This window comes from Vulpes vulpes, chromosome 14, assembly GCF_048418805.1.
Source record: "Vulpes vulpes isolate BD-2025 chromosome 14, VulVul3, whole genome shotgun sequence".
In the NCBI taxonomy this organism is placed as follows: domain Eukaryota; kingdom Metazoa; phylum Chordata; class Mammalia; order Carnivora; family Canidae; genus Vulpes; species Vulpes vulpes.
The window spans coordinates 109,562,501-109,577,416 of NC_132793.1; the positions used below are offsets into that span (position 1 = coordinate 109,562,501).

General features: G+C 57.9%; 1 protein-coding gene across 13 annotated transcripts in view; it reads right to left on the bottom strand.

The window, feature by feature from the left end:
• Positions 1-14,916, bottom strand: part of SH3BP2 (SH3 domain binding protein 2) — a 34,585-nt gene that overhangs the window by 9,266 nt on the left and 10,403 nt on the right. For 4 of the 13 annotated variants that reach the window (XM_072737698.1, XM_072737689.1, XM_072737690.1 and 1 more), the window contains exons 2-3: positions 10,715-10,765; positions 1,147-1,286 (exon numbers count right to left, since the gene is read on the bottom strand). In XM_072737698.1, the coding sequence (XP_072593799.1) occupies positions 1,147-1,282 (136 nt within the window). In that variant the 5' untranslated portion in view covers positions 1,283-1,286; positions 10,715-10,765. Of the gene's footprint in view, positions 1-1,146; positions 1,287-2,805; positions 2,923-7,985; positions 8,491-10,714; positions 10,766-14,916 lie in introns of those variants that run through there. The other 9 variants (XM_072737692.1, XM_072737697.1, XM_072737688.1 and 6 more) reach the window with 8 other exon arrangements.

A 14,916-nucleotide genomic window follows, 5' to 3' on the forward strand; every position in this document is an offset into this window, starting at 1 on the left:
CCTGGGGGATTTACGGCAGACCTCCTGCCCCTGAACCCCGCTACATGGAAGGGCAAGAGCTGGGCTGGTGTGCTGCCCTCTCCCAAGAAGTCCACTGTGGGGCCAAATATAAGCAACCCATGGCAGGCTGACCAGCCCCCAAGCACCACCCCCAAGGCAGGCCTGGCCCCTCCCAGGGAAGTGGTAGACCTTGACCAGCGAGGCTGGCTCAAGGAAGGACAAAGCCAGGCCAGAGGCCATTGCCAACTCTTTCCACCCTAGGATGGCAAAATGAGGGAAGGGGCAAAGAAGCCCAGAGAGTTTGCCAACAAGAGCCTCCAGTGTGGAGCTGAATCCCAGGCCAGACAGTTATACTGAGCACTCCCACATCCCACTGTCTCAACCCAAGCAGTCCCTCCCAGCCTTAGGGGCAGATAAGGCTCCCTGTCCAAAGAGCAGAGCAAACCAGTTGGTGCTACACAGAACCAGGGAGCCCAGCCTGGGGTACCCCAACAAGGCAGCACAGCGCCAGGGAGTCCTTGGTGGAGGACACAGCTGGGATGAAGGCATGGGGAACTCATGCCTGGTCAGGGGGACAGGCAGGGCTCTGATGCTCTTCTGCCTTCAATGTCTTGACACCTGGGCATCTCCAGACCTGGGGGCTCCCACTCTCTCCCAACCTACTGTCCTGGGGACCAGAGCCTTGGCCTCATGCAGCTCTGGAAGTCCAGCGCCCAGCTGGGTCTTGACACAGAGTTCATTGCAGACCAAGTGACCAACCAACTCACTGAACACCCACTGGATAGTGCAAGGCCAGATGTACCAGGCCACTGAACGGCCCCAGCCCCTGATTACAGACTGAAGCACCACTGGACTGCCGGTCAGCACTGTGCACCAAATGCCCATCCTACCTCCACTTTGCAGTAGCACCCCAAATCATCCCACAGTCCTGGGGAATCAGGAGACTGACCTCAGGTCCCCTGGGGGGGGGGTACTGGCCACCAGAGAGCGAAGGAGACCTCTGGAGCTTCCACCACATCTGAGCAGAGGCTCAGAGAGACAGGTTGCTTGCCCACAGAGGCCCAACAGGGCAGTGGGGCAGCAGGCTGGGGCTCAGCTCTGTCCATATATCCCCCTATTATGCTCCCAGCCACCCAGAGGACTCACATCGGAGCAACTGCAGCTGGGTGCCACCCTTCTTGTGCAGGTAGCCAGCTTTGGCCACGCCACCCGGCATGGTTAGCAAGTTCTGGGCACCAATGGCCTTCATCGGGACAGGCCAGTGCATCTCCTCAGCCGCCATGAAGCTGGAAAAAAAAGAGGAAGGAGACTCACCTCAGCCAGGGCTGGGGGCATGCAGTGGGAGACACCGCCAAGATCCTGGAGACAGCACAATGGGTCAAAGCAGCAAGAGGTGAGGAAACCTCAGAAGGCCCCCGGCTTCCAGGTGGGACCCCAAGGAAAGAAAGGGCCACCTGGGTCCACTTGGTCAGCCCCTGGTCTATTTGGCCACACACCTGGCCGCACACCTGAGAACAGAGTGTGTCCGCCCCCACTGTCACTGGTCCATCCAGCACACAGCTGCTGAACTCATGTTCCATAGGTGCTAGAGCAGTGACTGAATTCAAGAAACCACTGGCCCAGGTAAAGTCAGGCCATAACCACCCCAAGTCTGAGTGCCAGGTGAGCCTCTGATGGAGGTGCCAGGGAGGGCTTCCAGGAGGTGACTAGGGTCACAACCTAATGGATACAAAGAGGTACAGGGGTGCGGGCAGGCCATGGCATCCTCTCCATCATCTCTGACCCTCAATGTGGAAGGGGTGAGGGATATGGCCTCTAAATGCCTCTCTCCACTCCTGCCTGCCCTCAGCCAGCTTCTTTCCATCCCTTTCTTTTTTTTTAATATTTTTTTTTACTTTATTTATTCATAGAGACAGAGACAGAGAGAGAGGCAGAGACACAGGCCGAGGGAGAAGCAGGCTCCATGCAGGGAGCCGGACGTGGGACTCCATCCTGGGTTTCCAGGATCACGCCCTGGGCTGCAGGTGGCGCTAAACCGCTGCACCACTGGGGGTGCCCTTTCCAACCCTTTCTTAAGGCCCCGAGACCAGGAAAGCAGGTAGCCAAGAGTCCCTGGTTCCCATTCTGGCTTAGCTTTCTGAAAGATCCCCAGGCCATAGTTATTGGAGCTGTAAGTGGGAGGCACACACGACACCCTTGTCAGCAGTGGCCACAATGACTATCCGCTGGGTTGACGGTATCCTCTGTCTCTCGGTCACCAGCCCCCACCCTTGTCCAGCCTTTGCTCATCCTAGCTGTTCTCCCTGAAACATGCCAAGGCGTTGCGCACCCTGACCTCTGGCTGGAACGACCAACCGCTACCCCTCCTCACATGGAGAACTCATTCATCCTTCAAGACGCAGGCTGGGAATCCCCTGTCCTGCGAGGACCTCCCCCAAGCTGGTCCCTCTGAACAGCACACCCTCCTCCCTGCCTGTGTCTGTCCTCAATGAATCCAGAGGCCCAGTCCGGGGGGACTCCTGCCACTGCAGCCCCCTACTCCCCAAAACACACACAAAGGAAACCACAGGGCTGCCGGCAGACCTCCCGCGGACACCGGGCTGCTCGCCGGCCTCCGCGCAGGGCACGCAGGCTGCGCCCTCGGCTCCGGGCGGACGAGACCAGTCCCGGCCGGGCCCCCAGCCCCAGCCGAGGCTCGGGACAAGCCCCGCGCCCGCTGCCCCGGGCCAGCGCCCCGCCCGGCCGGCCCACGCCCGCCTTTGTTCCCCCAGGAAGCGGGGCTGGCGCTCCGGGCTCGGTACTCACGGCGTCCACGCGGCGGCCCGCCTGCCCTGCGCGCAGCTACACGGCTCCGGCCCGCGCCCCCCGGGGCCCGCCTCCCGGCCGCCCCACCCCGGCCGCCCGCGCCCCGCGCCCGCCATGCCGCGCCCCGCGCCCCGCCGCCCCGCCGCGCCCCCAGCCCCGCGGACCCCCGCTCCGCCCCCGGCGGCCCCCGGCTCCTCCCCTCGCGCGCGGGCGGGGCGAGGGCGCGTCCAGTGGGGATCCGGCGCTCCGCCCGCCGCCCCGCGCAACCCCGCGCGGGGCCTCAGTTTCCCCAGCGGCGGACGTCCGCGAGGCCAGGCTGGCCCAAGCCTGCCAGGCTCCCGGCTGCCTCTTGGCGGGGGCGGGGGGGGTGGGTGAGGGCGCCTGCCGCCCAGGGTTGTGGCCAGGGCCGTGGCACTGGGGCTCCCGGTGGGTCTCTGGGTCCTCCTGCCCGCTCTCAGGTGGCTTCAGCTTCTGCCACCGTGGGCCTCCACCCCCGCATTCCCTGCAGGACTCAGAGGTCCAGTCCGTGGCAGCTCCCACCTCTTGGGTAGATGTGGGCTTCTCTCCTAGGAGACCCCCAGGCTGGCCTAAGGCTGGTGAGGGTCTTGCGGGCCACCCAGACATTCTGCTGCCTCCACTTCCCACCTGCATACAGGCTGCCGGTGAGATGGGCCAGTCCTGGCAGCCGGTAGCTAGAGGACCTTGGGCCCTGCTCCCACCCAGCTGTGCAGAGCACCATGCCCTGGTTTCCCATCCTTCACTTGAGGCTGGCTGTCCATGCCCCTTCCCACTGCAGCAAGAGGCTCTGTCCCACCTGTATGCTTCTGTTCCTAGTGCCCTTGCTAATCCCTCCCCTGGCAGCATACTCTGCCCTCAAGGCCTCCAGCTCCTCCCAGCCACCCTGCCTGGGCAGCCACTCCCACCCTGCTCAGTTCCCTCCCCTGCTTCCATTCTCTCCCTCCATCATCCTCACTCAGCAGCATGCTCCCCCCCACCCACACATGCCATTCCCATCACTACTTTTCCAGATCTCCAGGGCCTCTTCCTGTGCACTTGGCCTTTCCAGATCTGGCCCCCATGGATCTTTCTCAGGGGATCTCTTCCTGCCCTCCACTTCCTATGCATCTGTGCCATCCAGACCTTGTGAATCCTAAATCCAAAACCCAGAACTACCAAGCACCACCTCCAGGCTGCAGTTCACAGGTTCCACTGCTTGCAGTGCAACCACACTAACGCAGCCCCCAAGAGTTGGTTCAAATGAACACCAATCCAACATTAACTCCTCCAAAAAATAGAAGAGAAAGGAACTCACTTTCTAAGGCCAGCATTATCCTGACACCAAAACCAAAGATATCACAAGAAAACTACAGACCAATAACCCTTATGATTATAGACATCAAAATCCTCACCAAGGGGTGCCTGCATGGCTCAGTTCATCAAAATACTAGCAAACTGAATTCAGCACCATGTAAAAAGGCTTCTACACCATGCTAAGTGAGACTTATCCCAGGAATACAAGTGTAACACTTAGAATTCAATGATCGCAATACAACATATCAATCAAATAAAAGATAAAAACCACACGATTATCTCAGACACAGATAAAGTATTTGACAAAATCTGACAATCTTTCATGATAAGAACAACACTCAACAAACTAGGAATAGGAAAAAACTTCCTCAACATGGTAAAAGATATTTATGAAAAACCCACAGCCAACATCATACTCAAAGGTAAAAGACAGCAAGCTTTCCCCTAAAAGTAGGGACAAGGCAAAGACAACTGCTCTTGCCATTTCTATTCAACCTGTACCAGAGGTGCTATCCAGTGTAATTAGACATGAAAAAAGAAAATAAAAAGTATCCAGATTAAACGAAGAAGTAAAACTATTCACAACTTACATGGTTATGTATATAATACATATCAAGGAACTCACTAAAAAGTTATTAGAACTAGTTAATGAACTAGCAGGATATAAGATCAATACACAAAATCCAGTCCTACTTCTACATACTAGCAGTGAACAGTCCAAAAGTGAAATGAGAGTTAGTTCAAGTGTCCCCTCTTTCAGGTGGGCTTCCCTGACCTCTAGGGCGTCCTGTGTCTCTCTGTGGGGCTAGCACAGCTTTCCCTCCACATAACACTGACCACACTAGCATGTCACCATCCCCCATCCTCACCAGCTCAGGCCCAGCACAGAGGGGGCTCCAAAGGAAGCATAGAATGTTGACCCTGGAGGGTGGTAACAACTGCAATTGCCTGGAAGGCACAGAATGCCAAAATACAGCCCCCATTCTGGTGTACCCATCGTCTCTGATCTGTAAGAAGACCTGGCATGTGTGCTAGGGCAGAGGCAGCATCTGTAAGGACACATGGAACTCACCATTTCACCTGGCTCCACGTGTGGGGGAAGCTGGAGGAGAGGAGTTATAAGGCAATCTACAGCCCCACTCGGGCTCAGCTCAGGGGCCAGGCCAGCACAGGCCTATGAAAGCCTTGCTCTTGCCTGGCCACAGTCTCTCTGTGGGCAGGATGAGGGCTCTTAGGCGGCCACTGACTGACCTTGGGTGGGGAGGTGGGTGGTGACAGAATTAGGTTGCGCCCTACCTTCACCTCCCCCAGTATTGTCCTTGCTTCAGGGACAGATGCCAACATCCTCAGCTCCTCTCAAGAGGTCGGACCACCCAGAGGGAAACCCACCCGGATGCCCCCAAAGCTTCCCCCCGCACCTGGTTCTGCCCTGCACCAGGAGGTCAGCTGGTTTGGCACTGGACCAGGGGCCAAGTGCCAGGCAGGCTGGAGCAGAAAAGGGAAGGAAATGGCGGCTTGTGGGTAGGGGTGATGACGACCATTGTTACTGAGGTGACTACACAGCTTTGGGGACTTCAGTCCATCTCAAAGATTCCAACTCCATGGTGCCTGGGAAAATTTAGGGGAGTCCCCAGGAAACTCCCATACTCCTGGCCACCCTGGCCTTCCTGGTTACCTCCTTCTATGCTCATGGTATCACCCAGCAGCCTGGTAGTTAAAGTCCACTCCTTTATCCCATGGGCTCCTTTATCCCATGGTATCACCCAGCAGCCTGGTAGTTAAAGTCCACTCCTTTATCCCATGGGCAGTAAGGAGCTTCTGTCCCTTCTCCTGCAAGGGTAGACACAGCAGTGGGGGCCCCCTCACACCACGCTGAGCCACCCTGGGTGGGAGCTGTCAGGGAGCCCGGGTTCAAATCCCACCAGGCCTTCCTCCACTGAGCCTCTGCTTCCTCTAATTTAAAGTGGGTACAGAGAGTCCAATCTTCAGAGCACCCCAATACCCCTCAGGGCGTTAATCTCTACAGAGGAGGGTACTGAGGCCACCCTGTGTCAGCACTAGGTTCCATGCTGGGGGGGATCTGTTCCCCACAGCTCAGAGGGGCTGTCTGGGGGCAGGATTCTGATGACACAAGGTGGCCAGCATGGTGGTGGCTGCTGGGCTCCAGGAGCCCTTCCAGAAGGCATGAGATCTTGTGTGCTCGAGTGTGCACTGGGAAGACAGAGACCTCAGGCACACTCTCTGCCCTCTGCTCTTCACTCACCCTGGACCTTCTCTTCAAGTTGAGATTAGTCTAGGTGACCAAGGCCTGAGGTGCAGGGCAGATGGGTGAACAGTGCTGTTCCACGGAGACGGGCCCCATTGAGTTCCATGAAGTATAGGGTTTGTGGGTCTCACCTCCCATGGGGCTGTGAGCCCAGAGGCGTGTGGTCATTGCCAGCACAGGCCCACAAGTGAGCTGAGGCTCCACCAGCTGGTTGGTGCCACAGACCATGGGCTCAGAGAGCTCACAGCCCAAGTGCAGGTTACAGTGTGCACACCGGTGTATGTGCATGCATGTGCACAGGTGTGAAACTGTGCAAGAGAGTGAGCAGGGGCTCTGGAGGCCAAACTCCTGCATCTCTCCTCTTTCACACCTGCAGACACAGCCCTGGCTGTGGTGAGGGAGCTGGTGCCTCAAGTGACCACAGTGTCAGGGGTCCCTTATGGGAACTGCAGGACAAGGAGGGGCCAGGGGTCCCTGACTACACTCACACACACTCACCCCATACAGTCCAACTCATCATATGCAAGCACATACACAATGGTACACATGCTCACTCATTCTCACACACACTGGAGTGTACTATATACTCACACATGTACTTGTGGGCTTACACTGATATACACACACACTCATTCACTCACTCATATGTACACACACACACAGCCTCCAGAGACTCACAAGACCTTTTGTGGGTACCCCCGGTACCCTGGGCTGACAGCCCAAACATAGGTCAGAATCGTCATGACCACCCTCCAGCCCCGCATGCGCCCATGGCCAAGTTCCACTTGAGGCTTGGTGCTTTAGTCCCATTTCACAGACTAGAACAGTGGGCCTAGGAGAAGCACACTGGGCACTCACCAGTGGGCAGGCTCTGCCTTTTGGGGATCTCCCATGTTATCATCTCAACATCCCCTGACGTGTGAGCCAGCAGCAGCATCCCCACGCCACTGATGAAGACACCAAAGGGTCTGAGTGGCTGAAAAACTTGCCCAGAGTTACAGAGCCAGGGAACAGTGCAGGGGGGGGAGGGAGGCTCATCAGGCACAGCCACTCCCCTAGCCAGCCCCCAGTAGCCGCAGAGCCCATCTGTTCTCCCCTTTCAGGTCCCCCCCTGCTTTCTCTTCCCAGAATCTTTCTCCATAAGAGAATCAAAACCAAAAATCTCCTACGGAGGCTGGAGGCCAGTGAGCAGCAGTACCAGAGGGAAAGGGCATGACCTGGTTTCATAAGGAGAGCCCTTCACCCCCTCAGCTCTGTGCCAAACCCCCAAGCACACTCCCCAGGCACACACACACACTCACTCTCATCTATATTCACAGGCTCACTCAATGCGTGTGCTCACAGGACCCAAACGGCAAGCCCAGCACCCCCCCACCCCCGGCAGCATATACGGTGGGAAGGTGCACCCCAACCTTCAGCCAGATGCAGGCTGAGCAGCACATGGTGGGGGGCAGTGGAGTTCCCACTGTGCCCCACTCGGCTCTTGGGGCTCTCCTCAAAGCTTATCACTCTGGAGTCCAGAGCTCAGCTTTCCTGGCCAGTTTTGCAGACACTGGGCCAGTGCCACCTCCCGAGTCCCTAGTCCCAGGGCAGCCCCACTGACCTGATAGCACTGACCCAGCACATGGCTCTCCTCTTGTCTGTTGACGGGCTTGGGGCAGGCTTCCTGAAGCCCAGAGAGGTCATGTGACTCAGGGGTCACAGGGCACATATGCAGCCTGCCTCCCCCAGGTAGGGAAGGGCTGCTGACCCCGCATTGCTCTGAGCACCCTCCCGCTGACAGCCGTCTGCTGCATCTGGGGCCTGTGGCCACCAGGGCTTCCTCCTCACCGACACTTCCTGTTGCCTGTTGCCGGGTCCTTGGGCAGCCCCAGCTTGCCAGCACTTCCTGCTTTCTGTCATCCAAGTCCCAAGGCCAAACCGAGGCCCAGAGCTGCACCCTTTGTTAGTGCTGTCAGGTCTGCTGAGTTTTTAGCCGACCCCTCCTCCCAACCCATCCTGTGGTCAGAAACCACAGCTCTCCAGGCCCAGGGGCAAGGCTGCCTCTGTCCTGGTCCCCAGGGAGGAAGCTCCCCGCAGGTCCCCTACCGCACATACTCCATGGCCACTTCTGCATACTTGGCTTCTCCCCACCAAACCACCAAAGCTCCTTCACAGCCCGGGCTCTCAGACTCCCTTCCTTGGCTCCAGAAGCCCCCTCCCCACACCAAGAAGCTGAGGCTTCCACCCCAGGCAGAGAGCTCACTACTTCCCTCTCTGCCCTTTCATACCAACGGACCAAGGAACCAGGTTCCCGGCAAGGCCCAGGCATTTCCCTTCCCCCTCCCTCCCTCATCTACTACAGGCCTCCCCCATGCACCTGCCAGGCTTACATACCTCTTGTGATCACCACTCCCTGCTGGCCCTGCCAATGCCAGGCTTGCTCTTGCCACTGCTTGACCCTGCCCCAGGTCCCACTCAGGCTCCTCCCAGGCCTCTGCTGCCCCACCAAGGAGGGCTTCCTCCCCTGCCTAGACCCAGAGCCGAGAAGTTGGGGAGCAAGGATTCAAGACCAGGCTGTTTGGTGCTGAGCCCCCACACCCCCTGGCCCTCCTCTCCTGAGCCTGGGCCTCAAGGTCTTACCTCTCCCACAGAGGACAGGGCAAGCCAAAGGAAGGAGCACCCCAGGACCACCCGTACAGAAGGATCTGAGGGTCAGAGAGGCCACAGAGCACAGGGTCCCCGGGAGTTGCTATCTCATCCAGCAGGTTTCCTGGGGCACATCCCCCACAATCGACCATGCTGGCACCTAGCCATCCCTCATTCTTGTAGTTGGGGCACTGGAGCTCCCGGGCTGGAGGGACCTCTGTCCTCCACTTTGATCACAGCCTCAGACCTCTGCCAAGGCCCTAAGCCACCTGGAGGCCTGTTTGGGGTTACAGACTGCCTGCTGTCTCTTGGAGGGTGGGAGTTTAGGTTTCGTGTTTGAGCTCTCCTCAGGCTGAGCGTGGCCCCCCTGCCCCCCTCCCAAGCCTGTGCCAGCTTCAATGCCCTCTGGTGGCCAAGGGCAGACTATGCTTTTGGCAGAAAGATGGCTGGGACAGACAGACCTTATGTAGCAAGAGGGAGGCTTTGCGGGGGGTGGGAGGACTTCTTCCTCTTCTTCCCCTTTGCAGCCTGCCTGGGGTGGACAGAGAACCCCAGAGCAAGACACACTCTGGACACTTGGCCTACCTCCTTTCTGTACTACCCATGTGGCCTCACCCTACTTAGCCCCTCTAAGCCTTAATTTCTTCATCTGGGGGATCCCTGGGTGGCTCAGTGGTTTGGCGCTTGCCTTTGGCCCAGGGCGCGATCCTGGAGACCTGGGATCGAATCCCACATCGGGCTCCCACTGCATGGAGCCTGTTTCTCCCTCTGCCTGTGTCTCTGCCTCTCTCTCTGTCTCTCTGTGACTATCATAAATAAATAAAAATTAAAAAAAAATTAAAAAAAATTTCTTCATCTGTGCTAGGGATGCTGAGAGTTGAGATAAAGTACCAGGGTGAGGAGCTCCTGGGCCAAGATCCAGCCAAGACAAGCCAGGGGGGCAGCGCTGGGCTGGGCACTTTGGCCTCAAGGGGCTAGAGAAGGTGTCAGGCCCAGCAGGCACTAGCTAGGTCAGGGGAGGCCTGGGAGGGGGGCAGGTCTCACAGAGGAGGTGAAGTCTGCTGAGAGGGGCTGGGGTGAGGGAGTCAAACACAAGTCAGGGCTCAGGACACCATCCCAGGGTGGGGAGGAATCCAGGGGCAGCAAGGTGACTGAGGCCCAGGAAGGCTGGGGGACAGGTGTAGGGGTGAGAACCTGCCGTGATAAGAATGAGGAGCCAATGGCTCTCCCTGGGATGTACAGCCCTCACTGGACAGATGGAAGCATGGGTAAGCAGGCCTGAGGTCAAGGCAGCAGCCAGGGCCTCCCCCGCCCTCACCCCCTGGAGGGCCCCCCAGCTCCTAAACACAGCAGAGTTGAAGTGGATGGAAGGGCATGAATTAGGTCCCTGTGGGGGTCAGACTAATGTCGGCCCCTTCCCCAACCCTAGTTGGAGTTTCCTATAGGGGCTGAGGTCAGGAGTCCTGGGCTGCTATGTGACCTCTGCAGACTCCTCTTCCCTGGCCTCAATTTCTTCATGGGCCCTCCTATCTCCTGAGAGGTCCTTAATCCTCGCAGTAAATAACACTGCCATCTATACTCCTGAAAACAGAGCCTCTCCAATAACAGCATCTTTTACGGTATGTAGAAATAGCCACGGAAATGATGGCATACCAGGTGCCCCAAAGTCCTAGGCATCCACCACACTGGATGTAGGGCACTTACCCGTGGGGGTGGGAGGGGGCCAGCAGGGCCAGGCAGGGGCTAAGGGTCGGCCTGGAAAAAAGAGAGAGAGGGAGAGTTTTCAGTCTGGGTTCCCAAGGTCTCAGCCTGCTCAGGAGCAAGGCCGACCCCCAGCACAGTGCCACCTCTGTAGCTGGGCACAGAGTCGGCTTCACATCTGTGCTCACAGCGCATGAAGCTGGTGCTAGCTTCACCTGCACCTCCCACGAGGACACTGCCATTCAAGAGGATGGTGCTCGCCAGGCTGACGGCCAGAGAATGGAGGTGTGAGGAATGGAACCATGTCCCTAGGAACCCCAGCTGCAGCTCTCCTGCAGGCACCCTGGGCCCTCGTACCCAACCTGGTGCCTGCCTGCCACTTTTGGGGGCAGCGCAAGTGCAAAAATTGCCAAGGAGGGCCTGCTGGGCTCAGGGAAGGGTGGCTGGTGCCCATACCGGGGGAAACCTCAAGCTTTCAAAATAAGATGCTTCATATCAGCCACTCCTGCAGGGCCTGGGTCCATCCGCCCAAAGCCAGCCCTAGGACCCCTACTCCCTGAGCCTCACTCTTCTCTCCACACCTGGGGCTGGAAGCTGCCTTCCAGAACAAGGCTGCCAGGAGGGTACTAGGCAGAGGGAGTGGGTAGTGTAGAAGGCAGGGCCCTGCCTGGGTCACCTGGTGTCATGAGCTACATGGGGGTCCCCAAAGAGATATGTCTAAGCCTTAGCCCCCAGGAATTATACATGGGACCTTATACAGAAAAGAGACCTTTAAAAAAAAAAAAGAAAGAAAAGAAAAGGGACCTTTGCCTATGTCATTAAGGTAAGGATCTCATTCTGGATTAGCCAGATGGGCCTGAAATCCAGTGGCAAGTGTCCTTAAAAAATGAAGAGATAGAGGCGATCCCCAGCATTCCCCATTAGCCTGGGTCCCACCAAATCTCCATAGCCAGGTTGGTGCCTGGTCCACAGCAGGGCCCGAAAAACGGATGGATGGATGGATGGATGGATGGATGGATGGATGGATGGACAGATGGGTTCAGAGTTATGTCTGCACACACGACCATCCCTCTACATGGTCTAGGCTGTAACTAGCACGTGCCTAGCCTGGCCCTCAGAGCCACAGTGAGGAATTGTGACTTACAGCTAATCTGACCGTCGACAAGAACTGATGTTCAGGGGATCCCTGGGTGGCTCAGTGGTTTAGCGCCTGCCTTTGGCCCAGGATGTGATCCTGGAGTCCTGGGATCGAGTCCCATGTCAGGCTCCCAGCTTGGAGCCTGCTTCTCCCTCTGCCTCTTTATGTCTATCATGAATAAATAAATAAGATCTCTTTAAAAAAGAAAAAAAAAAAAGAACTGATGTTCAGGGTGGCTACAGCCAAGGCCCACCCATGGCCCAGGACTCTCCTTGGGGGAGTGAGCAGCCAGCTGGCATTGAGCAGGTATTCCAGATTGCTAACTGCAAAGAACAAATCAAGGCACTGGAGCCTGCCAGCATCCCCAGAAAGATAGTAGGGTGCTGGGGGCTAGAAGCCTCCCAAGGCTTTCTCAGGGCTACCCAGGGCAGAGGCAGGAAACAGCTCCGCCACCTCTGTGTCCAAGGACAAAGGAAGTTAAGGGAAGTGCAGAAAGAGGCCCATGTGGGCTTGGGCTTCTGGGCCAAACCAGGGGCAGGGACAGGGCTTCTACTCTGGGACACTTGGACCCCAAACTCTGTCCCCATGGAAGACTCACAGCACCCCTGTCCCTGGATGTCACAGCAGCCCACAGCACCTGGAGCCTTCCTCTCCCTGGCCAGCAATCTCTGCCTCCAGGAAACATTCCGCAGCTGGGCAGTGAGCGAGCTGGGCTGGGGGCTCCCATGGGGAGCAGAGGCTGCTGCAGGCTTGCACCTGGGCCAGAGCATGCTCCAGTAGAGCCGGGGAGAGGGCAAGGCTCTCCAGACGGGAGGTGGGGCCTGGCCATGAAGAGGGGGAAGGCTGGAGGCCCATCAGGCCAAAAGGCCCATGGGAGGGACAGGGTCCACGCTAGGCTGTGGTGAGGGGCAAGCTGGGTCTGGGGTGGGGGAAGCACACGATGCCAAATTGGCATCGTCACAGGCTGGAGCCACACTCCTGCCTCAAACCACAAGCCAGCAAAGGCGTTCAGGATTCACACTTCAGTTCATCACAACACAGACAAGTTTGCAACTTTTAATTGCTTGAGAAAAGATTCTCCAGAGCACTGATGTGTGGGCCTGGTCCACACCACCCCCTCCCTGAGTTCCTGGCTGCCTGCTGGTGGAGGCAGCCTCTATCAGCCTTGTTCCTGGAGTGCTCCCCTAAGACAGACACTCAGTCCTGCCTGCCCTGATGGCTGCCCATGAGAGGGCTACTGTGCCCACAGGACCTGGGTGGCAGGATAGCACAGCGGTTTCCTGTGCAGGCGTCCTTGGGGATGGGCCTGGCTCAATCCCCTTTCCTAATCTTGTGGCTCACTCTGATCCTTAGCCTCCTCCTCTGAAGAGTGGGGCTGACAGCTCTGGAGTCAGGTTGTCCCGTGGTGGGCAGGGGTACCTGGTCGCTGGCATTCTGTTGGAAACACAGTCAGCAGGGTCAGGCTGGAAACAGGGAGAGTTCTCTCCAACCGTCCTGCTCAGAGCTGGGTAACACCTTTCCACCCCACCCCTCTGGGCCCAGACCTTGAACCCTCCAGTCTCCCGGCCCACCATGGGCCCCCTTCTGAGCTACACCCCCGTAGTGCTGGGAACTCTACCCAAGGATGACTCACAGCACAGCACACTTGCTCTAGGCCCAGGGGTGCCTGCCCCTCCCCTCATCTCCAGCACTGGAACATCTCTAGCATCTGTCTGTAGACTGTCTGCCCCTCCCTCAACATCAGCTTGGGAGGACAGCCACTCCCTGTCCATCTCCTGCAAAGTGCCTAGCACAAAGCGAGCACCAAGGACCTCTCGCCCCATCCTCACCCTGACGAGGCTGATGCCCCTTGGTCTCCATGGCATCCAGTTCAGGAGCCTCATTTGTTGAATTAAACCACTCATCTTGCCTCAAGTACCTCAACTTCTCCATCCGTGGGGGTCTCTGGCACCCACCAAGCAGGGCCTGGACCCCTCCCAGAGTGACTTCTTCCAGCCTGTGTCCTTATCCACAAGGCAAGGCTGGTGACCGTCACTGACGAGCAGCACCTTCACACCCCAAGAACCTGCTGGGCCACGCCCGAGGCATAGGGCTGCCCAACACTGCTGCTGACCTTCCAGGGGCCAAGGGAATATGGTTGGCCAGGAGATCTGCTCAGCACCTTGGTCAGGATACCCAGAAACAGAGAGCATCTCCTCTGGGTCAGAGACAAGCTGACTTCTGGCCACACAAGGAACCAACAGAGAGCAAGTCTTCCCCAAATTCATCCTATTCTACCTCTGTCCTTCCCAGGTCACTATGCTTGGCGCTAAGGTCATGCCACACTGACACCCTATTCTGCGGGAAAGCACAAGGCTCCAGCAGACACTCCTGGTGCTGGGTGGTAGGCCTGCCTCCCTAGCCAGACAGGGCCTGCCTGGTCCCACCCCCAAAAGAGGCCTAGTTCCTGCCACCAACCCCAGGCTGGCCTCCTCAGGGTCAACCAGACCCTCCTGGGGATACCTCTGTCATCTGCATATTCCCAGGGGACAGCTTCCCCACTTGCTGAGGCCAGGGCATGGGGGTCATGAGGCTAGTATGCTTTCCTTCTTGTAGTCCCCTCTTCTTACAGAAAGCCAAACTAGTGGGCTGGGGCGGGGACTAGAATGTCCACCCTGTGCCAGTGTGTCAGCCCCATGGCCTACTTGGTCCCCCACTGCTCAAGGATACACACTCCCCTCTATCCCAGGGTGGAAGTACAGGCAAAGCGGGCTTTGGCATGGCCACCCGGCCAGCACTGCCCCGGGGGCCCAGAGCCACCTCGCCCACACTACCCAGCCTGGCATTGCCTGCCAAGGCTAGCTCTAAGAGGGGCATGAGGAAGAGACGGAGGAGCCCTCGAGCCTCCTCTCAGGAAGGACAGTGGTTCCCACCTGGGCAGAACCCGTATCGGCCCAAAGGGCAACCAGAAGAAAGCTGGAGCTGTGGGGAGGCATTGGGCACCGGGCAGAAAGATTGCAGGGTGCAGGTGTATGCCAGCCTGTCCTGATGGGGCTCAGAGTCTGCTTCTGTCTTACTCACATCCAAG